General features: G+C 40.4%; 1 protein-coding gene across 4 annotated transcripts in view; it reads left to right on the top strand.

The window, feature by feature from the left end:
* The window catches only part of WNT4 (Wnt family member 4), a 142,580-nt gene that overhangs the window by 45,078 nt on the left and 72,787 nt on the right, over window positions 1–24,715 (top strand). Inside the window, exon 1 of one of the 4 annotated variants that reach the window (XM_056542728.1) lies at window positions 21,606–21,740. The exons of 2 other annotated variants lie outside the window; for them this stretch is intronic. In XM_056542728.1, coding sequence (XP_056398703.1) covers window positions 21,739–21,740 — 2 coding nt within the window. In that variant the 5' untranslated portion in view covers window positions 21,606–21,738. Of the gene's footprint in view, window positions 1–21,605; window positions 21,741–24,294; window positions 24,384–24,715 lie in introns of those variants that run through there. One more of the 4 variants, XM_056542723.1, reaches the window with a different exon arrangement.

Raw genomic sequence — 24,715 nt, forward strand, 5'->3', positions numbered from 1 at the left:
GGGTTCTGGGCTGAAGAGCTTGCACTTAACCATTAGTGATCAGATATTATCATTATTATTATTATTAGTGTCCTATGTATCCAGTTGTAGCTCACTGAAGACTTCTGGGCTGCAGAGCTGGCACTTAACCATTAGTGATCAGATAGAATTATTATTATTATTATTATTAGTGTCCTATGTATCCAGTAGTAGCTCACTGGAGGGTTCTGGGCTGCAGAGCTGGCACTTAACCATTATTGATCAGATATTATTATTATGATTATTTATTAATGCAGTGGACAAGGTTTCCTCTGTACCAGTTCAGACCCATCAGACAACTATAGGATCCTGCAGAACCTGCTCGCCTGAAGAGCTTGCACTCAACCATTAGTGATAACGTATTATTATTATTATTATTATTATTATTATTAGTGTCCTGAGTATCCAGTAGTAGCTCACTGGAGACTTCTGGGCTGAAGAGCTTGCACTTAACCATTAGTGATCAGATAGAATTATTATTATTATTAGTAGTAGTAGTAGTGTTATTAGCCAAAGGCTGTCCGGGCATGCTGGGAGTTGTAGTTTTGCAGCATCTGCAGGTCTGCAGGTTGGCGACCACTGGTCTATGAGATCATTGATCAGATATTATTATTATTAGTGTCCTATGTATCCAGTAGTAGCTCACTGGAGGCTTCTGGGCTGCAGAGCTGGCACTTAACCATTAGTGATCAGGTATTATTATTATTATTATTATTATTATTATTATTATTATTAGTTTCCTATGTATCCAGTAGTAGCTCACTGAAGGCTTCTGGGCTGCAGAGCTGGCACTTAACCATTAGTGATCAGATATTATTATTATTATTATATTAATGCAGTGGACAAGGTTTCCTCTGTACCAGTTCAGACCCATCAGACAACTATAGGATCCTGCAGATCCTGCTCGCCTGAAGAGCTTGCACTCATCTCTGATATCATCCAGACAACTGGAAGGCTTTCCTAATGCAATGGTTTAGATCCCAGTATCAGACTTAACCCCTGCAGGACAGGCTGGGCAGCAGAGCTCGCAATCACATGACAGTAATCTGCTATATACCTCTTCTATATCATTACATGCAATAGTCCTTGTGGTCACCAAATCAGTGGCCCCTTCCTAGACTGAAGAGCTGGCGATCAACTCCCTCTTGGTTAAATCCCAATATGTTGTTTAGTTGAATATGTTTTGCAACAAGTCTTAGATCATTGTATCTATCGAATGTTATTGGCTGAAGAGCTATTGATTGATTTATTGATTTGTGATATAAATAATGTTATGGGCTGAAGAGCTATTGATTGATTGATTTGTGATATAAATAATGTTATGGGCTGAAGAGCTATTGATTGATTTGTGATATAAATAATGTTATGGGCTGAAGAGCTATTGATTGATTGATTTGTGATATAAATAATGTTATGGGCTGAAGAGCTATTGATTGATTTGTGATATAAATAATGTTATGGGCTGAAGAGCTATTTATTGATTTATTGATTTGTGATATAAATAATGTTATGGGCTGAAGAGCTATTGATTGATTGATTTGTGATATAAATAATGTTATGGGCTGAAGAGCTATTGATTGATTTGTGATATATATAATGTTATGGGCTGAAGAGCTATTGATTGATTTGTGATATAAATAATGTTATGGGCTGAAGAGCTATTTATTGATTTATTGATTTGTGATATAAATAATGTTATGGGCTGAAGAGCTATTGATTGATTTGTGATATAAATAATGTTATGGGCTGAAGAGCTATTGATTGATTGATTTGTGATATAAATAATGTTATGGGCTGAAGAGCTATTGATTGATTTGTGATATATATAATGTTATGGGCTGAAGAGCTATTGATTGATTTGTGATATAAATAATGTTATGGGCTGAAGAGCTATTGATTGATTTGTGATATAAATAATGTTATGGGCTGAAGAGCTATTGATTGATTTGTGATATAAATAATGTTATGGGCTGAAGAGCTATTGATTGATTTGTGATATAAATAATGTTATGGGCTGAAGAGCTATTGATTGATTTGTGATATAAATAATGTTATGGGCTGGAGAGCTATTGATTGATTTGTGATATAAATAATGTTATTGCACATATGTTGGCAGTTTATATCTGATGGGGGTGGCAGCCTGTAGTGCACGATGTCTAGCAGTAGCCTGGTCCTCTGTGGTGACATGCTGCTGCTGCTGCTGCTGCTTCTGCAGAGGTTATTTTCGTTGCAGTGTGTCGTGGTATCCTCCATCCGGGAGCCCTGAAAGTGGATCCACCCAGGACAGTGCTCAGCTCTGCTTACAATTAATCCCAATTTCCTATACATATTAGAGTGATATTACACTGAGCCTCCTTCACCCCCTCTGTCCTTACACCCAGCACCACAACAGGTGCTTTATCTATCAGTGCTCAGCAAGTCCATACTGCTACCCTCTGTGCTTGACATACCAGTGTTTTCCAACACAGGGGGCCTCCAGCTGTTGCAAAACTAAAACTCCCAGCATGCCCGGACAGCCTTCGGCTGCAAACACATAGATAAATAGATATGAGATAGATAGATAGATATGAGATAGATAGATAGATATGAGATAGATAGATATGAGATAGATAGATATGAGAGATAGATAGATAGATATGAGATAGATAGATAGATATGAAATAGATAGATAGATAGATAGATAGATATGAGATAGATAGATAGATAGATAGATATAAGATAGATAGATATGAGATAGATAGATAGATAGATATGAGATAGATAGATAGATAGATATGAGATAGATAGATAGATAGATAGATAGATAGATATGAGATAGATAGATAGATATAAGATAGATAGATAGATAGATAGATATGAGATAGATAGATATGAGAGATAGATAGATAGATAGATAGATATGAGATAGATAGATAGATAGATATGAAATAGATAGATAGATATGAGATAGATATGAAATAGATAGATAGATAGATATGAGATAGATAGATATGAGATAGATAGATAGATAGATAGATAGATAGATATGAGATATATATGAGATAGATAGATAGATATGAGATATATAGATAGAGATGAGATAGATAGATATGAGATAGATAGATAGATATGAGATAGATAGATATGAGCTAGATAGATATGAGCTAGATAGATATGAGATAGATAGATATTAGATAGATTGATAGATATGAGATAGATAGATAGATAGATAGATATGAGATAGATAGAAAGATATGATATAGATAGATAGATAGATAGATATGAGATAGATAGATAGATAGATATGAAATAGATAGATAGATATGAGAGAGATAGATAGATAGATATGAGATAGATTGATAGATAGATATGAGATAGATTGATAGATATTAGATAGATAGATATTAGATAGATAGATATGAGATGGATAGATAGATATGAGATAGATAGATAGACAGATATGAGATAGATATGAGATAGATAGATATTAGATAGATAGATAGATAGATATGAGATAGATATGAGATATAGATAGATGTGAAATAAGCAGATACATATATTAGATGATAGGTGGAAAAATATTATATTAATAGATAGATATGAAATAAGGCGATAAATAGATAGATAAATAGATATGCAGTAGCCGAGCGGACTTTGTCAGTGGTTCTATCCTGTCATCCACATTTTATCGAGTTCCTCCTTCGTTGTCTTGCGTTCACATGTTTCTGGTTGAGGAGTCCATGGGAAAGACACCACAATTACATGTTTTGTTTTGTTTTTGTGAATGAAATGGGCAAATCCACATGGATATTTGTATGGGATTTCCATTGTGGAAAAATGTTCTGATGTCTGGCAGAATTTTTGTTTCCTTAAGGGTAGGTCTCTAGTTTTGTTGTAGAAATTTCACCTCTGCAGCATGGATTTCTGCAAGCATCAATGCAGATGGATGGGATGGATGCAGAAATGCTCGCAACTAGCAAGGGTCCAGGCAGAGTCTAGGACAGTGTTTCCCAACCATTGTGCCTCCAGCTGTTGCAAAACTACAACTCCCAGCATGCCCGGACAGCCGAAGGCTGTCCGGGCATGCTGGAAGTTGTAGTTTTGCAACAGCTGGAGGCACACTGGATGGGAAGCACTGGTTTAGGAGATATGTGGAGCTCTATGGCAGGGTGCACACATGGTTGAGTTAGTGGAACCTGTAAAAAATAATAGTTTGCAGAGAAAGGAAAAGTCCATTGATTTTTGTAACTGGAGGAGCCAATGTTTTTTTTAGAAACATTGTCCAATCCCTAATTATAGTTAAAATGAGCACTTAGTGGTTATTCTTTAACCAGACTGACAAATTCAGCACTGCTACATCTGTACAGACCATATAGAGCAGTGTTTCCCAACCAGGGTGCCTCCAGCTGTTGCAAAACAACTCCCAGGGGGGGGGGGGGGGGAATGCCACCCTAAAAAAGTGCACATAAAATACAAACTATTTGGGTATATAACACCAAAGGCTGTCCGGGCATGCTGGGAGTTGTAGTTTTGCAACAGCTGGAGACACACTGGTTGGGATACACTGGTATAATGTATCAATCAGGAGCTAACAGACTAGCTGGACATAATTACCCTTTGATCCACAGCAAGCAGAGATCTTATATAGTTGGGAATAAAGCACTCTGCATATATTAGAAAGTTGCATTACTTTACATAATATGGTGAGTTCAGTGCTTATGGATTCTTCTAATGTCTGCAATGTCTGATAGCTTGAACTCATATGTAAGTCTTTGACTGTCCGGCATGCTGGGGATTGTAGTTTTGCAACAGCTGGAGGCACCCTACTTGGGAAACATTGACATAGAGCATACTAGTTTTGTATATATGAGATTTGGAGTCTTTGTCAGTATCGCATCTTTCTTTCATATTGCTGTTTTATAGTAGTTGTTTGTATAGTAGTTGTTGTATGAGTTGTTTGTATAGTAGTTTGTATAAGAGCTGTTGTACAGTGGTTTTTTGTTGTTGTTCTATAGTAGTTGTATGGTAGTTGCTGTTGTATACTTGTTTAGTAGCTGTTGTTCTATAGTAGTTGTTGTATGGTAGTTGCTGTTGTATAATTGTTGTTGTTCAGTAGCTGTTGTTCTATAGTAGTCATTGTATAGTAGTTGTTGCATAAGAGTTGTTGTATAGTAGTTGTTGTTGCTGCGTAGTAGTTGCTATTGTTGTTGTTGATGAATATTATTTGTTGTATAGTAGTTGTTCTATTGTGGTTGTTGTATAGTAGTTGTTGTTGTACAGTAGTGGTTGCATAGTAGTTGTATAGTAGTTGTTGTTGTTGTACAGTAGTTGTTGCATAGTTGTTGTGTTGTATAGTAGCTGTTGTTCTATAGTGGTTGTATGGTAGTAGTTGTTGTACTGTAGTTGGTGTATGGTAGTAGTTGTTGTATAGCAGTAGTTGTTGTATGGTAGTAGTTGTTGTATATTACCTGTTGTATAGCAGTAGTTGTACAGTAGTTGTATAGTACCTGTTGTACAGTAGTAGCTGTTGTACAGTGGTTGTTGTATAGTAGTTGTTGTACAGTAGTTGTACAGTAGTTGTACAGTAGTTGTTGTATAGAAGTTGGTTTACAGTAGTTGTTGTACAGTAGTTGTTGTATAGTAGTGGTATAGTTGCTGTTGTTCTATAGTGATTGTTGTACAGTAGTAGTTAATGTACGGTAGTTGTTATATAGTGGTTGTTGTATAGTAGTAGTTGTTGCATGGTTGTTGTTGTATAGTAGCTATTGTTCTATAGTAGTTGTTGCATATTAGTTGTTGTATAGTAGCTGTTGTTCTATAGTAGTTGTAGTTGTTGCATAGTAGTTGTTGTATAGTAGTAGTTGTTCTATAGTAGTAGTTGTTATATAGTAGTAGTTGTTGCATAGTAGTTGTTATATAGTAATAGTTGTTGCATAGTAGTTGTATAGTAGTTGTGGTATAGCAATAGTTGTTGTATAGTAGTTGTGGTATAGTAGTAGTTGTTGTATAGTAGTAGTTGTTGTATAGTAGTTGTTGTATAGTAGTAGTTGTATAGTAGTTGTTGTATAGTAGTAGTTGTTGTATAGTAGTTGTTGTATAGTAGTTGTTGTATAGTAGTAGTTGTATAGTAGTAGTTGTATAGTAGTTGTTGTATAGTAGTAGTTGTTGTATAGTAGTTGTTGTATAGTAGTTGTTGTATAGTAGTAGTTGTATAGTAGTTGTTGTATAGTAGTAGTTGTTGTATAGTAGTTGTTGTATAGTAGTTGTTGTATAGTAGTAGTTGTTGTATAGTAGTTGTTGTATAGTAGTTGTTGTATAGTAGTAGTTGTTGTATAGTAGTTGTTGTATAGTAGTTGTATAGTAGTAGTTGTATAGTAGATGTTGTATAGTAGTAGTTGTTGTATAGTAGTTGTATAGTAGTTGTTGTATAGTAGTAGTTGTTGTATAGTAATAGTTGTATAGTAGTAGTTGTTGTATAGTAGTAGTTGTTGTATAGTAGTAGTGGTTGTATAGTAATAGTTGTATAGTAGTAGTTGTTGTATAGTAGTTGTTGTTGTTGTATAGTAGTTGTTGTATAGTAGTTGTTGTATAGTAATAGTTGTATAGTAGTAGTTGTTGTATAGTAGTTGTTGTTGTTGTATAGTAGTTGTATAGTAATAGTTGTATAGTAGTAGTTGTATAGTAGTAGTTGTTGTATAGTAGTTGTTGTATAGTAGTAGTTGTATAGTAGTTGTTGTATAGTAGTTGTTGTATAGTAGTAGTTGTATAGTAGTGTTGTATAGTAGTTGTTGTATAGTAGTTGTATAGTAGTTGTATAGTAGTTGTTGTATAGTAGTTGTTGTATAGTAGTAGTTGTATAGTAGTTGTTGTATAGTAGTTGTTGTATTGTAGTAGTTGTATAGTAGTAGTAGTTGTATAGTAGTTGTTGTATAGTAGTTGTTGTATAGTAGTAGTTGTTGTATAGTAGTTGTATAGTAGTTGTTGTATAGTAGTAGTAGTTGTATAGTAGTAGTTGTATAGTAGTAGTTATTGTATAGTAGTTGTATAGTAGTTGTTGTATAGTAGTAGTTGTTGTATAGTAGTAGTAGTTGTATAGTAGTAGTTGTATAGTAGTAGTTGTTGTATAGTAGTTGTTGTATAGTAGTAGTTATTGTATAGTAGTTGTATAGTAGTAGTTGTATAGTAGTAGTTGTATAGTAGCAGTTATTGTATAGTAGTTGTATAGTAGTAGTTGTATAGTAGTTGTATAGTAGTAGTTGTATAGTAGTTGTTGTATAGTAGTAGTTGTTGTATAGTAGTTGTATAGTAGTAGTTGTTGTATAGTAGTTGTATAGTAGTAGTTGTATAGTAGTTGTTGTATAGTAGTAGTTATTGTATAGTAGTTGTATAGTAATAGTTGTATAGTAGTTGTATAGTAGTAGTAGTTGTATAGTAGTTGTATAGTAGTGGTTGTATAGTAGTAGTTGTTGTATAGTAGTTGTATAGTAGTAGTTGTTGTATAGTAGTAGTTGTATAGTAGTAGTTGTTGTATAGTAGTAGTTGTTGTATAGTAGTTGTTGTATAGTAGTAGTTGTTGTATAATAGTAGTTGTATAATAGTAGTTGTTGTATAGTAGTAGTTGTTGTATAGTAGTTGTTGTATAGTAGTAGTAGTTGTATAGTAGTTGTTGTATAGTAGTAGTTGTTGTATAGTAGTTGTTGCATAGTAGTAGTTGTATAGTAGTAGTTGTTGTATAGTAGTAGTTGTTGTATAGTAGTTGTATAGTAGTTGTTGTATAGTAGTTGTATAGTAGTTGTATAGTAGTAGTTGTTGTATAGTAGTTGTTGTATAGTAGTAGTTGTTTTATAGTAGTAGTTGTATAGTAGTAGTTGTTGTATAGTAGTAGTTGCATAGTAGTTGTTGTATAGTAGTTGTTGTATAGTAGTTGTTGTATAGTAGTTGTTGTTGTTGTATAGTAGTTGTATAGTAGTAGTTGTATAGTAGTAGTTGTATAGTAGTAGTTGTATAGTAGTAGTTGTTGTATAGTAGTTGTTGTATAGTAGTAGTTGTTGTATAGTAGTAGTTGTTGTATAGTAGTAGTTGTATAGTAGTAGTTGTTGTATAGTAGTAGTTGTATAGTAGTAGTTATTGTATAGTAGTTGTTGTTGTATAGTAGTTGTTGTATAGTAGTTGTTGTATAGTAGTTGTTGTATAGTAGTTGTTGTTGTTGTATAGTAGTAGTTGTATAGTAGTTGTATAGTAGTTGTATAGTAGTAGTTTCCTCTTGCAGACTGAATTTGTGCCTCCATTCAGGTCTGTTTTACAAAGTAAATTCCCGGTAATGACTGAGAGTCACATTATCAGGTTAATCCAGATGGGAAACAAGTGAAATCTTTGGTTATTAAGTTGAGTCTGAAGAGTGACATGGAAGTAGCTGCTGTCATCGTAGTTGGGGGGAACAGTGCAGGATCATTGTACGCAATAATTCACCACTAAATTGTTGTATGGGGCTCAAGGTAAAAGGCAACGACATAATCTGGAGCCAAAGGAGGCAAAGTAAATGACCCCTAGTGGTAACAATGGGGAGGCGTCACTGTTCTGTATCTTTTTGGCCATAGTTGGGAAATAATAGAGGATTACATTGTTCATCTACAGATATATATTGGAGCGAGCCATCAGAGCTAGCATAACCTGTTAGTAAAACGGCTGCAGGGCATGCTGGGATTGTTAGATCCACCCAAGGCGAACTTTCCTATGGAAGCCTTTAAACTATTATTTGTGTAAAATCTCAAGAAACAATGAAGACGTCCATAGAAACGTGCGTGAAACGTCCAAATCCGCCGCAGAGAAAATGTAACCTAATCCAGAAAGATATGGGAGATATTCAGCGCTGGGCTTGTTGGGGAGGTCACTTGTCTTTCCTCAGGGAGCTTTGCTCAATTGCAAGTGAAGCCTGTCTGTTATGTATTGCTGATAAAGTAATCCGATCCCTAATATACATTTCATGGAGCTAAAATTGAGATTCACCCATAATACCGGGTCACCCAAAAAGATTCCTGCCCCCAATCTACATTTAGAAATGTCGACTGCTCCTTTTTGACCTCGGAGGTTGAATCTAAATTGCTAAAAAATAAAAAAAAAATTAGATTTTTTTTATTTAATTTTTAAAATATAGATTACTATGTTCATATATATTTACTTATGTATTTATATATTTAGATTATATATTCATTTATGTATTTACTTATTAATTTATTTATCTATTTTAAAAATTCTTTTTTAATGTATTTATTTATTTATTTTCAGAATTAACACTTAATTTAACATTTTAACTACAACTGTAAAAACAATTGACAAAAATGTCAATGATCCACAGGAGGGCCACCCTGTCCACTTAAGTTTACCACCCCCATAGTAAAAAAAAAAAAATATATATATATATATATATATATATATATATATATATAAATATATATATATATATATATATACTTATTTAAAAAATGGAAAAATAGCAGTCCTACTAGGCTAGGAAGAAAATTTTTAATAAGGCAGAATAAATAGAGATAAATAAGAAAGGAAGGAAGTGTCTGATAATAAGATAATACGATATAAAATACAATTACATTTATTGAATAATATTGTGAGGTCGGGGGCAGGGCCCTTGCCGCAGACAGCTCACTAAAATAGAATGGTAAAAGTTAGTTATAAACATTTAAATCATGACGTTAAAATAGTATTGCACTTAAACGGTGGGACAATGGTGGGGTTTATATTCCAATGTTTGTAATAGGACATGTCCAATAAACAGTTTTTGCAGCGCTGGAGGCTCGCAGTTACGAGCCCACTGAGTATACTTGTATGCGCAGTAGCGCTAAAGATCTATCCTCTATACCCCAACGACACGGGGACAAAGTACAAGAGGAAAAATAGATCAAAGTCAGGCACTTAGTGCCACTTACCGGCACCGGCGAAAGCAGTCATATGCGCATAGCAGCGCTTAACGGTGATCCAGATTGATGCCTCTCAGCCCCGGCAGCACGGGGAAGGTGTAGGAGAGGTGAAGATGTCCGGTACAGATGGTTATTGCGTAGTCCGCTGGAAAAGGCCATGCTCGTTTGTAGCGTGTGGCAGCGCTGGAGGTCTTTGGTGTGGGATCCCTCTCTACCACGACGGCGCGGGGAGAAGCTGAGAGGGCAGTAAAAGACCCCAATAGTGGTGGACAAATAATACAAATAGTCCAGACTTCTTGTGCAAAGGCAGTTTTGGAACAGACGCGTTTCGGGGAGCAGCGTCCCCTTTTTCAATGGTGGATATGCAATGACTGTGGATGTGCAAAGACTCATAGTCTTTGCATTTCCACCATTGAAAAGGAGACGCTGCACCCCGAAACGCGTCTGGTACAAGACTGCCTGTGCACAAGAAGTCGGGACTATTTGAATTATATGTCCACCACTATTGGTCTTTTACTGCCCTCTCAGCTTCTCCCCGTGCCGTCGGGGTATAGAGGATAGATCTTTAGCACTACTGCGCATACAAGTATACTCAGTGGGCTCGTAACTGCGAGCCTCCAGTGCTGCATAAACTGTTTATTGGACATGTCCTATTACAAACATCGGAATATAAACCCCCACCATTGTCCCACCGTTTAAGTGCAATACTATTTTAACGTCATGTTTTAAATGTTTATAACTAACTTTTACCATTCTATTTTAGTGTGCTGTCTGCGGCAAGGGCCCTGCCCCCGACCTCACAGGATTATTCAATAAATGTAATTGTATTTTATATCGTATTATCTTATTATCAGACACTTCCTTTCTTTCTTTATCTCTTTTTATTCTGCCTTATTCTAAATTTTCTTCCTAGCCTAGTAGGACTGCTATTTTTCCATTTTTTAAATCTATATATTTGGCACATGGGTATGTGCAACGCAGTATCCTCGGTTTAGGTCTCTTACATTTTACATAGAGCTCCCACACTTGTACAATATATATATATATATACTTAATTAAGCCCTATTTTTGAATGCTTTTCCAACATTTTTTGTGCATTTTCTTTGCTATATATAAATACGTATATATTTATACACACACGCACACATATTTATTTTTATTTACTATATATATATATATATATATATATATATTTATTTATATTTATTTTATTTTTTTTCTCTGTATCGACTTCTTACTTTTTAACTTACCACTTAGCCAGGCAGCCTCTTAAACTTTCAGCATGTCGAATAAAAAAAAAAAAAAATAAATAAAAAAAATTATTAACTAATGACATCCAGTATTTCTTGCAGTTTGGCCTCGTTACTCATCCAGCGGTGGTCCTATAAATACACACGTCGCTTGCAAATCATGTTTAATTAGTGTTTTTTGGATGAAAATTTACACAACATTGTTCGGTTTATTGCAGGGGGGGGGGGGGATAAAAAAAAAAAAAACATGATCTGGACTGCAAACTGTGGTGTCAGCTAAACAGATACTTACTAAATCACAGCGAAAATGTTTAACGTCGCCATTATTATAAACAGTGTGATTGCTGGAATATCAATGAAGCAAATCGGCTTGGAATTAAGGCGGCCAAGAACTTGCCAGGGATTTGTAGGATAGAAAGAAAAAAGGTCAACGCTCAGCTGTATATTTTCTGGCTGAAAAAAATAATATATACAGAACAGAGGCATAGGATAAGATAACTTGGGGCCCGGACAGTCAGACGTGACTTATTGGGATAAAAATAGTTTATCTGGAGCTGAATGAATTTTTTTTTTTTTTTAATAATATTTTTAAGACCATAATAATAAAAGTAGCTTATTTTAAATTGAAATGATTTATTTATTTCATTAAAACTAAAAAAATGAATAAATGCTCCGGGCATGCTGGGAGCTATAGTTTTGCAACAGCTGGAGGCGCTCTGGTTGGGAAAAACACTTTTTGTTTAACTACTTACCACATAAATTATATATATATATATATATATATATATATATATATATATATATATATATACACATATATATATATATATATATATATATATATAAAGAAAAAGTGTGACGTAGCACAACCAAAGAAAGAAAAATAATAGTGGGTGCCAGCAGATCGTTGTCCCAGGTAACGGGTCAATAGTAGACAGCAAAATGGAAAAAATTCAGCAGCACTCCAAATTCAAATGCAAAAGGTGATGGATTTATTATAAATCCATCACCTTTTGCATTTGAATTTGGAGTGCTGCTGAATTTTTTTCATTTTGCTATATATTAGCTTCTTTGACTATAATACTTTGTGGTTTGAATTATTTTAGAGTTTTATTATATTTTAGAGTTTTATTGTAAAGTTTTAGACTATTGAACATAGCAACTTGCCTTAGCGGCCTATATAGAGTATAAAATTTTATATTTTTGTCTTTCCATTGTTTTACGATTTTTTTGGTATTATTCAATATATTGTTTTTTTTTTATCACGTTTTTGCACTGTGTTAAAAGTTTAGTAACTGGATGGAGAAATATAACTTTTTATGTACGGTAATTGGTGCAGATATACTCGTGTATATATATATATATGTATTTTTTTTTAATGCAATTTTTGGAGCTAAAGCCAACAGTTGATCCCACAAGACAAAGAACTCAAAGTCCTTCTTTACATATTATCCGTTGCTCTTGATATTCCGGCTTTGGCCCAAAAAAGTTGCATCAAAAACGCAGTGTGTGGCCAAAAAACTCTTATGAAAATGAGTTAAACAGACTTTATTTCATTCAGTAATGCCCAAAAATACAATCCTGAAACATTTGCTGTATTAACAAGTGGGTTTCTTCCAGTACTTATCAGCTGCTGTATGCTCTAAAAGAAGTTGTGTAGTTCTTTCCAGTCTATCCACAGTGCTCTCTGCTGACACCTCTGTCTGTGTCAAGAACTGTCCAGAGTAGGAGAAAATCCCCATAGCAAACATCTCCAGTACTGGACAGTTCCTGACACAGACAGAGGTGGCAGCAGAGAGCACTGTGGTCAGACTGGAAAAAAACTACACAACTTCTTCCGGAGCATACAGCAGCTGATAAGTGATAGGATTTACTTTTTTTTTTTTTTTTAAATAGAGACTACATTTTTATAAACTCTATTTACTTGAATTTACTTTGGTGCGTACAGTGTTTCCAGTGTTGAATTTGTACAAATTCCACAGCTCGCCCTTAGAGCTTGTCACTTCTTTCCACACCCTCGAATCTTGAAAATTTTTCATTTAAGAATTATAGAGATTTCAGTGGTTCCAGACTTGTTCTTACTGGCCTAGTGAACATTAACCATAGCTGGACTGGGCAAATTTAGGCTGACCCTAGACTCTCTCCGGGGGGGCTCCATAGCTGCTATCTGACCCTAGACTCTCTCCAAGGGCCCCATAGCTGCCATCTAACCTTAGACTTTCTGTATGAGCCCCAAAGCTGCAATCAGACCCTAGACTCTCTACAGGTGCCTTATAGCTGCAATCAGATCCTAGACTCTCTACAGGTGCCTTATAGCTGCAATCAGACCCTAGACTCTCTACAGGGGCCTTATAGGTGCCATCTGACCCTCGACTCTCTCCAAGGGCCCCATAGCTGCCATCTAACCCTAGACTCTCTGTATGAGCCCCAAAGCTGCCACCAGACCCTAGACTTTCTTCAGGGGCCCCACAGCTGCAATCAGACCCTAGACTCTCTACAGGGGCCTTATAGCTGCAATCAGACCCTAGACTCTCAACAGGGGCCTTATAGCTGCAATCAGACCCTAGACTCTCAACAGGGGCCTTATAGCTGCAATCAGACCCTAGACTCTCTACAGGGGCCTTATAGCTGCCATCTGATCCTAGACTCTCTCCAAGGGCCCCATAGTTGCCATCAGTCCCTAGACTCTCTGTACGAGCCCCAAAGCTGCCATCAGACCCTAGACTCTCTAAAGGGGCCTTATAGCTGCCATCTAACCTTAGACTCTCTCCAAGGGCCCCATATCTGCCAGCTAACCCTAGACTCTCCAAAGGAGCCCCAAAGCTGCCATCAGACCCTAGACTTTCTTCAGGGGCCTTATAGCTGCCATTTGACACTAGACTCTCTCCAAGGCCCCATAGCTGCCATCTGACTCTAGACTCTCTTCAGGATCCCAATAGCTGTCATCTGGCCCTATACTGTTCAAGCGCCCCATATTTGCCTTCAGACCCTAGACTCTCTTCAGGGGCCCCATAGCCACCATGTGACCTAGACTCTCTTTTTTGGATCCCAATAGCTGCCATCGGACCATAGACTCTCTTCAGGGGCCCCATAGCTGCCATATTACCTGCATCTAGATCCATTGAACGTAATTTTCAAGCAAGTACATAGTAGTTTGCTACAATGTATTCTGTAAAATGCTTTTATTTGGGGAATCTTGAGTTACTGCTTGTTGGCATTGTGCATACAGGCTGTGTTTGATATGTAACATAGGGTGTTTTTCACTGAGCTTTTAGTCTCTGGTTGCCTGGAGTTGTCCTGTTGATATCTGTAAGGCTGATGGAGCATAACAAGCTGCTAATCTATCATAAATGTCATGAAAGCTGCTGTCGTCACAGTCCCAACAGGACCGAGGTGGTGACTGTCACAAATTTTGTGGTTTTGCACACTATGGCAGTCTGTATACTGTGCCTGGCATCCATGTTCTCCCTAGAGGTAATGTTATATAAAATATATCTATATATATATATATATATATATATATATATATATATATATTATTTTTTTTTATATGTATATATATATATATATATATTAATGATAAAAAATATATATTCAAATTAAATGATTTTTTTTACACTACTGCAATAACACAACCCCCTCAGCCAGGGTTTCCCACCCAGGGTGCCTTCAGCTGTTGCAAAACTACAACTTCCTCCATGCCCGGACAGCCGTTGGCTGTCCGGGCATGCTGGGAGTTGTAGTTTTGCATCAGCTGGAGGCACCCTGTGTGGGAAACCCTGCACAGCCATTGGGAAAGAGCACAAACTCAGACACATACATTCATCTCCATATATACACTGACATACTTATAAATATATATGCGCTAAAATATATATATATATATATATATATATATATACACACGCACCCACACACCTGCACCCATATATTAAAGGGGTTGTCCAGGATTAGAAAAAACGCTGCTTTTTTCTTGCAAAAAAAACAAACAAAAAGCACCATTCCCGTCCACAGGTTGTGTCTGGAATTGCAGCACGGCCCCACTGAAGTGAATGGGACTTAGCTGCAGTACTACACACAACCTGTGGACAGGAGTGGGGCTGTTTAAAAAAAAAAAAAAAAAGACACAAGCATATACATGTACCCACCTGCAACCATGGAAATGGTGCCACTCACTGGCTGCTACAAGGTATGGCAGAGCAGAGCCACCTATAGGGCCACTTCAAAAAACATCTTAGATGTCTACTTACATGGCATGACTTAGACTGAGAACACACTACTATGGCTATAAAGCAGTTACCAGCAATATGGCACCATAGGTGATTGGTGGAGGTGTATGCACCCAACCGATCAGCGATTGATGGCCTATCCAAAAGATAGGCCATCAGCCATATTAGACCGGGAAAACCACTTTATCTTCAACTCAAATTTTTTTTCATTTAGGGTCTTAGTGTTGAGACCTCCACCAATCAGGGGAACGAGCATGTGCTTGTTCCCCTGATTGGTGGAGGTCCAGGGCCGGCTCTGCCTATAGGCAAAATAAGCAGCCGCCTGGAGCTCCCTTTTGATGGGGGGCGCCGCTCTGCCTGCTGCAATAAAGTAAGCCATTATCCAAAGCACCTGCCCATCAAGCGAAACCCCACCATGCTATCCCCACTCCACCCGTTCTATAATAATCTGCTTTTTTCAGCCTGTTGGAGGAGCGCAGCGTCACCTCCGAGGCAGACAGGGGCGATCACTAAGGTCAGATCTGTCCAACATCCTGACATCACACGCACCACATCAGGAGGAGTCAATGGGCGGGGTCAAGGGGCGGGATAATTAGCTTTCACCTAGCGTTGCAAAAATCCTTGCCCCAGGACTGTGGAGGTCTCAGCACTGGGACCCTTACCGATTAAAACTTTCGCCATGTCCCAGTGGCATGCCAAAAGTTATTCTAAGTGACAGTGACACTAGCTTCACCCACAAGTGGAGGGCTTCTCCTCTCTAACCCCTTGTTTCAGTCCTACTGTTCCCAACCAGACCACTTGCTTGAAAGGCTAGACCCACTCTTACCATAGGCCGCTTGCACAGGGACGAAGCTCTAACATGGTCATCTCAAGCCACACTATGGCCTCCCACAGAGCTGAAGTTCTCACACAGTCTCTGAGAGGAGTTTCTGAGAGGCAGATTAAAGTCTTCGGCCTGAAGATGTCTCCCCATGATGATACTCAGGCTTTACCACACCGTACCACTCTACACTACTTTTGACTCACCAGGCAGCTTGTTCTCAGTCACACCATCAATCTACTCCAGCCCAGTGATGGCTTCCAGGCAGAGGAGGTTAGGCCCAGTGCCATTCACAGTGTATTGTACGTCTCTTAGGCACCTCCTGCAGTTTTATTGCCCACTCTTCATAAATAACCTTCTTCTTCTCACCACCCCCTACTAGCATCGCAGCACAGTGCTTCAGTACCACAACACTGACAGCAGGCTTTTATTGGGCCTACACTGGCACCTCCTGTTAACCCCTTAACGACACCGGACGTAAATGTACGTCCTAGTGAGCTGGTACTTAACGCACCAGGACGTACATTTACGTCCTATACATAACCGCGAGCATCGGAGCGATGCTCGGGTCATGCGCAGCAGGTCCCGGCTGCTGATAGAAGCCAGGGACCTGCCGGTAAGGGCGGACATCCGCGATTGTGCGGATATCCGCCATTAACCCCTCAGATGCTGTGATCAATACAGATCACGGCATCTGCAGCATTGCGGTCACGATCATCCCGAACGGCAGCGGAGGTCCCCTCACCTGCCTCCGCTGCCTTCCATGGGTCTTCTGCTCTGCGATCCAGCAGACCAGAGCAGAAGATGACTGATAATACTGATCAGTGCTATGTCCTATACATAGCACTGAACAGTATTAGCAATCAAATGATTGCTATAAATAGTCCCCTATGGGGACATAAAAAGTGTTAAAATAAAAGTAAAAAAAGTACAAAAAAAAAGTTACAAAAAATGTGAAAAACCCCCTACCCCAATAAAAACGTAAATTGTCCCATTTTCCCTATTTCACCCACAAAAAGTGTAAAAAAAAATATTTTATATACATATTTGTTATCGCCACGTGCGTAAATACCCGATATTAAAATAAAATGTCAATTATACCGTACGGTGAACGGCGTGAACGTAAAAAAAAAAGTACAAAATAGCTGCTTTTTTTTATAACATTTAATTCCCAAAAAATTTATAAAAAATGTATTAAAAGTTTTATATAAGAAAATATAGTATCAATAAAAAGTACAGATCATGGCGCAAAAAATGAGCCCTCATACCGCCGATTATGAAAAAGTTATAGTACTAATTTGGTTAAACAGTTTGCGATTTATTTTTAAGCGTGACAGTAATAGAAAAGTATGTAATCATGGGTATCATTTTAATCATATTGACCCAAAGAATAAAGAGCACATCTAATTTTTAACTTAAATTGTACGGCGTGAAAATGAAACCTTCCAAAATTTGCTAAATTGCGGTTTTCTTTTTAATTTCCCCACACAAATAGTATTTTTTTGGTTGCGCCATACATTTTATGGTAAAGTGAGTGATGGCATTACAACGGACAACTGGTCGCGCAAAAAACAAGCCCTCATACTAGTCTGTGGATGAAAATATAAAAGAGTTATGATTTTTTGAAGGCGAGGAGGAAAAATAAATAAAAATAAAATTGTCCTTAAAGGGTTAAAGGGGTACTCCGGTGGTATTTTTTAACATCAACTGGTGCCAGAAAGTTTGTGAATTACTTCTTTTTAAAAATCTTAATCCTTCCAGTACTTATCAGCTGCTATTTGCTCCACAGGAAGTTGTATTTCTTTCTGGAATTCTTTTCTGTCTGACCACAGTGCTCTTCTAAAACCTCTGTCCATGTCAGGAACTGTCCAGAGTACAAGCAAATCCCCATAGCAAACCTCTCCTGCTCTGGACAGTTCATGATACGGACAGAGGTGTCAGCAGAGAGCACTGTGGTCAGACAATGGAAATTCAAAAATAAATAAAACTTCCTGTGTAGTATACAGCAGCTGGTAAGTACTGGAAGGATTACGATTTTTCAATAGAAGTAATTTACAAATCTGTTTAACTTTCTGACACCAGTTAATTTTAAAATATTTGTTTTCCACTGGAGGACCCCTTTAATTACCATTGCTGCTGTCTAGCTATTCTGACAGGTCGTAGTGGTGTTTATGCGTACTGCGGCCCACCAGCCCACTACACCTCAGTACACAAGGTACTCAAACAGTTTACAACAGCACTCAATGGGGGAGATTTATCAAAACCCGTCCAGAGGAAAAGTTGCTGAGTCGCCCATAGCAACCAATCAGATCACTTCTTTCATTTTGCAGAGGCCTTGTTAAAAATGAATGAAGCGATCTGATTGGTTGCTATGGGCAACTCAGCAACTTTTTCTCTGGACAGGTTTTGATAAATCTCCCCCAATAATCCTGTATACATATAATACTTTAAAGCCTATATACAGTACCTATTCCACACCAACATACAGTACAGCGGTCCCTCAACATACGATGGTAATCCGTTCCAAATGGACCATCGTTTGTTGAAACCATCGAATATTGAGGGATCCGTGCAATGTTAAGTATAGGACAGTGTTCTACAACCTGCAGACCTCCAGATGTTGCAAAACTACAACACCCAGCATGCCTGGACAGCCAACGGCTGTCCGGGCATGCTGGGAGTTGTAGTTTTGCAACATCTGGAGGTCTGCAGGTTGAAGACCACTGGTATAGGAAGTTGTACTCACCTGTCCCCGCCGCTCCGGACCGTCACCGCTGCCCTGGATGTCACCTTCCATCGCTGTCGCCGCGTCCCTGGGGTGTCCCCGACGCTTCCCCGGCATCCTCACTCTCCGTCGCCGCCATCACGTCGCTATGCACGCCGCTCCTATTGGATGACGGGACGGCGTGCGCAGCGACGTGATGACGACGATGGAGAGCGCCGATGATGCAGGGGATCCCGAAGAGGACGCGCCGGAGCCCCGAGGACAGGTAAGTGATCGTCACCGGACCACACAGGGCACCGTAAACGGCTATCCGGTGGCAGCTGAAGCAGTCTGCGCTGTCGGATAACCGTTTATGCGATGGCCCCGACATACAAAAGCATCGTATGTTGATGCTGCCTTCAACATGCGATGGCCTCTGAGAGGCCATCGCATGTTGAAATTATCGTAGGTCGGGGGGGTCACTGTATTACATATGTGGTGTGCCACTGCAGTGAATGGCGGGACCACGGGTGTTGCAGTGAGTGTTGGGATCTGATGTTATTAACCCTGGGGGTCTGGTGGTATTAACCCCTATGTGTTCGTGACGCCAGTGTGATTTTCGGGTTCCAGAACACCACACGCCCGGATTCTCCGCTATCCCACAGGCTAGTAGTGAATAAAGAGTCCACAACCAGTTATGGTCAAACAGAGGCTTTACTGAGTAGAAGACAGGTGTAATTATCTTCACAGCTAAGGCCAGATTGTCCCAGAGATCTGACCAGGACCCAGAGGACCTCGCAGTTTGCTGGACCAATACTTGTAATTAACTTGACTTGGACTTGTAATTTAGACTTGACTGTTAATAGACTTGACTAGATGCAGTGACGCTAGACATAGACTTGTAGCTTTGTGGCCTCCAGATGCGGATCACGTCCTGGGATTCCCTGGTAGCTGCTTCAGCAAAGACTTAGATGTTACAGCAATGAGCACATAACTCAAAGAGAGGGAAATAAAGATGGCTGCCCCTTATATAGTGAGGGGGCTGGACTATAGCCCATTGGTCAAGCTGTGGGTCATAGGTTAAAGGGGTACTCCGGCGCTAAGACATCTTATCCCCTATCCAAAGGGCTACGCCCCCGTGTGGCGTCACGCTCCGCCCCCTCAATGCAAGCCTATGGGAGGGGGCGTGACAGCTGTCACGCCCCCTCCCATAGGCTTGCATTGAGGGGGCGGAGTGTGACGTCACACAGGTCAGGGCCTTGACGTCACAATGCTCCGGCCCCGTGACCGCCAGTAATCAGACCCGGAGCGAACGTGCTCCGGGGACTGATTTTAACGGGGTGCTGCGTGCAAGATCACGGGGGTCCCCAGTGGCGGGACCCCCGCGATCAGGCATCTTATCCCCTATCCTTTTCATTATACAGTTAGTTCAGTGCTTATGCATTCTTCTGATTGCTGCCATGTCTTATAGGTTAAGGGGTACTCCGCTGGAAAACATTTTTTTTAAATCAACTGGTGCCAGAAAGTTAAACAGATTTGTAAATTATTTATATTAAATAATCTTAACCCTTACAGTACTTCAGCTGCTGAATACCACAGAGGAAGTTGTATAGTTCCTTTCTGTCTGACCACAGTGCTCTCTGCTGACATCATGACAACAGTGCTCTCTGCTGACGCCTCTGTCCATGTTAGGAACTGTCCAGAGTAGGAGAGGTTTGCTATGGGGATTTGCTCCTGCTCTGGACAGTTCCTGATATGGACAGAGGTGTCAGCAGAGAGCACTGTGGTCAGACAAAAAGGAAATTCAAAAAGAAAAGAACTTCCTCTGTAGTATACAGTGGCTGATAAGTACTGGAAGGATTAAGATTTTTAAATAGAAGTAATTTACAAATCTGTTTAACTTTCTGGCACCAGCGGAGTAACCCCTTACAGTCACCCCCCCCCGACCTACGATGGCCCCAACATACGATCATTTCAAGATACGATGGCCTCTCAGAGGCAGCATCAACATACGATGCTTTTGTATGTCGGGGCCATCGCATAAACGGCTATCCGGCAGCGCAGACTGCTTCAGCTGCCACCGGATAGCCGATTACGGTGCCCCGTGTGGTCCACTGACGATCACTTACCTGTCCTCGGGGCTCCGTAGCGTCCTCTTCGGGATCCCCTGCATCGTCGGCGCTCTCCATCGTCGTCATCACGTCGCTGCGCGCGCCGTCCCGTCATCCAATAGGAGCGGCGTGCGTAGCGACGTGATGGCGGCGACGGAGCGCGAGGATACTGGAGAAGCAGAGGCCTTGCCGGAGCGTCGGGGACACCCCGTGGACGCGGCAACAGCGATGGACGGCGACATCCAGGGCAGCGGTGACGAGCGGTGACGGTCCGGAGCGGCGGGGACACGTGAGTATAACCTCCAATACCAGTTGTCTTCAACCCACGGACCTCCAGATGTTGCAAAACTACAACTCCCAGCATGCCCGGACAGCCAACGGCTGTCCGGGCATGCTGGGTGTTGTAGTTTTGCAACATCTGGAGGTCTGCAGGTTGTAGACCACTATCCTATACTTTACATTGCATGGATCCCTCAACATACGATGGTTTCAACTAACGATGGTCCATTTGGAACCGATTACCATCGTATGTTGAGGGACCACTGTATATATATATATGTAAGTCTTTGGCTGCCCGGGCATGCTGGGAATTAAAGCACAATGCATATATTAACAAAAGTTGCATTACTTTTCATGATATGGTTAGTGCAGTGCTTCTGGATTCATCTGATCGCTGTCTTATAGGTTGAACTTATATGTAAGTGAACCCCAGTAGTCACCATCTGTGGGGTGCATTGCTGCTCGCAGTATTTATTTAACCAATGTTAGCACAGTCCTTGCGCACATGTGTACACTCCAGTTTCTGCTTATGTCACTAATATACTGTTTATATATAGCATTTCCCCCCTCCTCACCATTCAGGAGAATTTTGAGCTTTTTATAGCACATCATCTCCTGCACGGCTTCAGTGGGTAACAAGGTAAGGGCGCGCCATTGTTTACATTCATTGGCCCTCTTGTGCATATTTAAAGTCCCATTTCACCTCCAGATTACGGCTTTTATTAACACCGTTGCAGCATGGGGCAGCGATCTGTGCGTTACGATGTGCGGCCTCTCTGCTGCTTTATGGTCCATTTGACTATAATAATCACTTAACCTTCACTCTTGTGGTTTATATGTCAGCTGCAGAGCGAGCACATAGCTGGGGGTACTGTAACATTTATATATAAACCATTGTGGTTTACAGCCCCGTTGTATTACGTCGGTGTACGAGCCTGGAGTAAATATCAGCAGCAGATGTCAGATTTATGGTCGGAGAGGCTTAATTGACTCTGTGTAATGAGAATAATGCGCTCGGGGTCTACATTATAGAGACTATGGGGAAAAAGTGGGAAATATTGGCCATAGCAACCCATTGGATTTCAGATTCCTACTATAGGTCAGGAAATGTGATTGGAAGGAATGAGAAAATGCCCACAGCAGTGCCAGACATACTGAGCCCATAGCAGTGCCAGACATACTGAGCCCATAGCAGTGCCAGACATACTGAGCCCATAGCAGTGCCAGACATACTGAGCCCATAGCAGTGCCAGACATGCTGAGCCCATAGCAGTGCCAGACATGCTGAGCCCATAGCAGTGCCAGACATACTGAGCCCATAGCAGTGCCAGACATACTGAGCCCATAGCAGTGCCAGACATGCTGAGCCCATAGCAGTGCCAGACATACAGTCCCTATAGCAGTGCCAGACATGCTGAGCCCATAGCAGTGCCAGACATACTGAGCCCCTAGCAGTGCCAGACATACAGTCCCTATAGCAGTGCCAGACATGCTGAGCCCATAGCAGTGCCAGACATGCTGAGCCCCTAGCAGTGCCAGACATACTGAGCCCATAGCAGTGGCAGACATACTGAGCCCATAGCAGTGCCAGACATACAGTCCCTATAGCAGTGCCAAACATACTGTCCTTATAGCAGTGCCAAACAGACTGTCCTTATAGCAGTGCCAAACATACTGTCCTTATAGCAGTGCCAAACATACTGTCCTTATAGCAGTGCCAGTCATGCAGTCCCTATAGCAGTGCCAGATATACAGTCCCTATAGCATTACCAGGCATACTGTCTCCATAGCAGTGCCAGATGTACTGAGCCCATAGCAGTGCCAGATGTACTGAGCCCATAGCAGTGCCAGACATACAGTCCCTATAGCAGTGCCAAACATACTGTCCTTATAGCAGTGCCAGTCATACAGTCCCTATAGCAGTGCTAGATATACAGTCCCTATAGCATTACCAGGCATACTGTCTCCATAGCAGTGCCAGACATACTGTCCCAAAAGGAGTGCCAGATGTATGCCCCCATACCAGTTCCAGACATACTGCCCCATAGTGGTGCCAGAAATACTATCCCCATAGCAGTGCAGTGACCCATTACATTGCGAGGCATACTGTCCTCATAACAGTGCCCGACACACTGTCTCCATAGCAGTGACAGACATATGCCCCCATAGTTGTGCCAGACATACTTCTCCATAGCAGTCCCAGACATTCTGACCCCACAGCAGTGCTGGGCTTACGGTCCCCATAGCATCCCCAGACATACTGTCCCCATAACAGTGCCAGACATACTGTCCCCATAACAGTGCCAGAGACACTGTCCCCATTACAGTGCCAGACATACTGTCCCCATTACAGTGCCAGACATACTGTCCCCATTACAGTGCCAGACATACTGTCCCCATAACAGTGCCAGACAAACTGTCCCCATAACAGTGCCAGACATATTGTCCCCATTACAGTGCCAGACATACTGCCTCATAGAAATATTGAGGAGCACCTGTGTTTTTGCATACTGCATCCATAGTAGTGCCAGTCATACAGTCCAAATAGCAGTGCCAGTCATACAGTCCCAATAGCAGTGCCAAACATACAGTCCCAATAGCAGTGCCAGACACACTGTCCCAATAGCAGTGCCAGACATATTGCCTCCATAAAAGTTAGACATTCTGACCCCATAGCAGTGCTGGACATACTGTTCCATAGTAGTTCCGGACATATGCCCCCTTAGCAGTACTGAGCATAATGTCCCCATAGTAGTGACAGACATATTCCTCTATAGCAGTGACAGACAAACTGCCCCCATAGCAGTCCTAGACATACTTTACCCATAGTAATGCCAGACATACTGCCCTATAGTAATGCCAGACATACTGTTCATGGTAGTGTTGGGCATTGTGACCCAATTGCAGTGTCGGACAAATGCCTCCATAGTTTTTTGTTAAAAGGGGTTAAAAAAAAATGCTCTGCTCGGCATTGCCTTGCCGTTGCCATTCCAATGCCCACTGGGTCTCCACTGATCATATGTGTCAAGATGGGTTCTTGGTCCCTTCTCAACGCCCACAGGTAACCACACAACTGTTGATAGTCTTTTGTCTGCATTACTTCTAGCTCTCCCCAGTATGGCAGCAAGGATGTGGCGAGGTATTAGTAGCTGGATCCTGTCACCTGTACTTCCCTCTCGCTAATTCAGACTCCATGTATGTTATGACATTACTGTCCTGCTCTCCTTAAATCCGTACAAGTGCAGATTATCCATCGCTGTCCTGTGCTCGTACTTTCCATAATTCACTACATGTTACAACCTGTACGCCAAATGGAGGAACTGTGTCTTCATCCTATCAGTATAAGGTCACTAGAACTGCCATAAGGTCCCTAGAACTCCAGATGTTGCAAAA

The sequence above is a fragment of the Hyla sarda genome, chromosome 10, assembly GCF_029499605.1.
Source record: "Hyla sarda isolate aHylSar1 chromosome 10, aHylSar1.hap1, whole genome shotgun sequence".
Lineage (NCBI taxonomy): Eukaryota > Metazoa > Chordata > Amphibia > Anura > Hylidae > Hyla > Hyla sarda.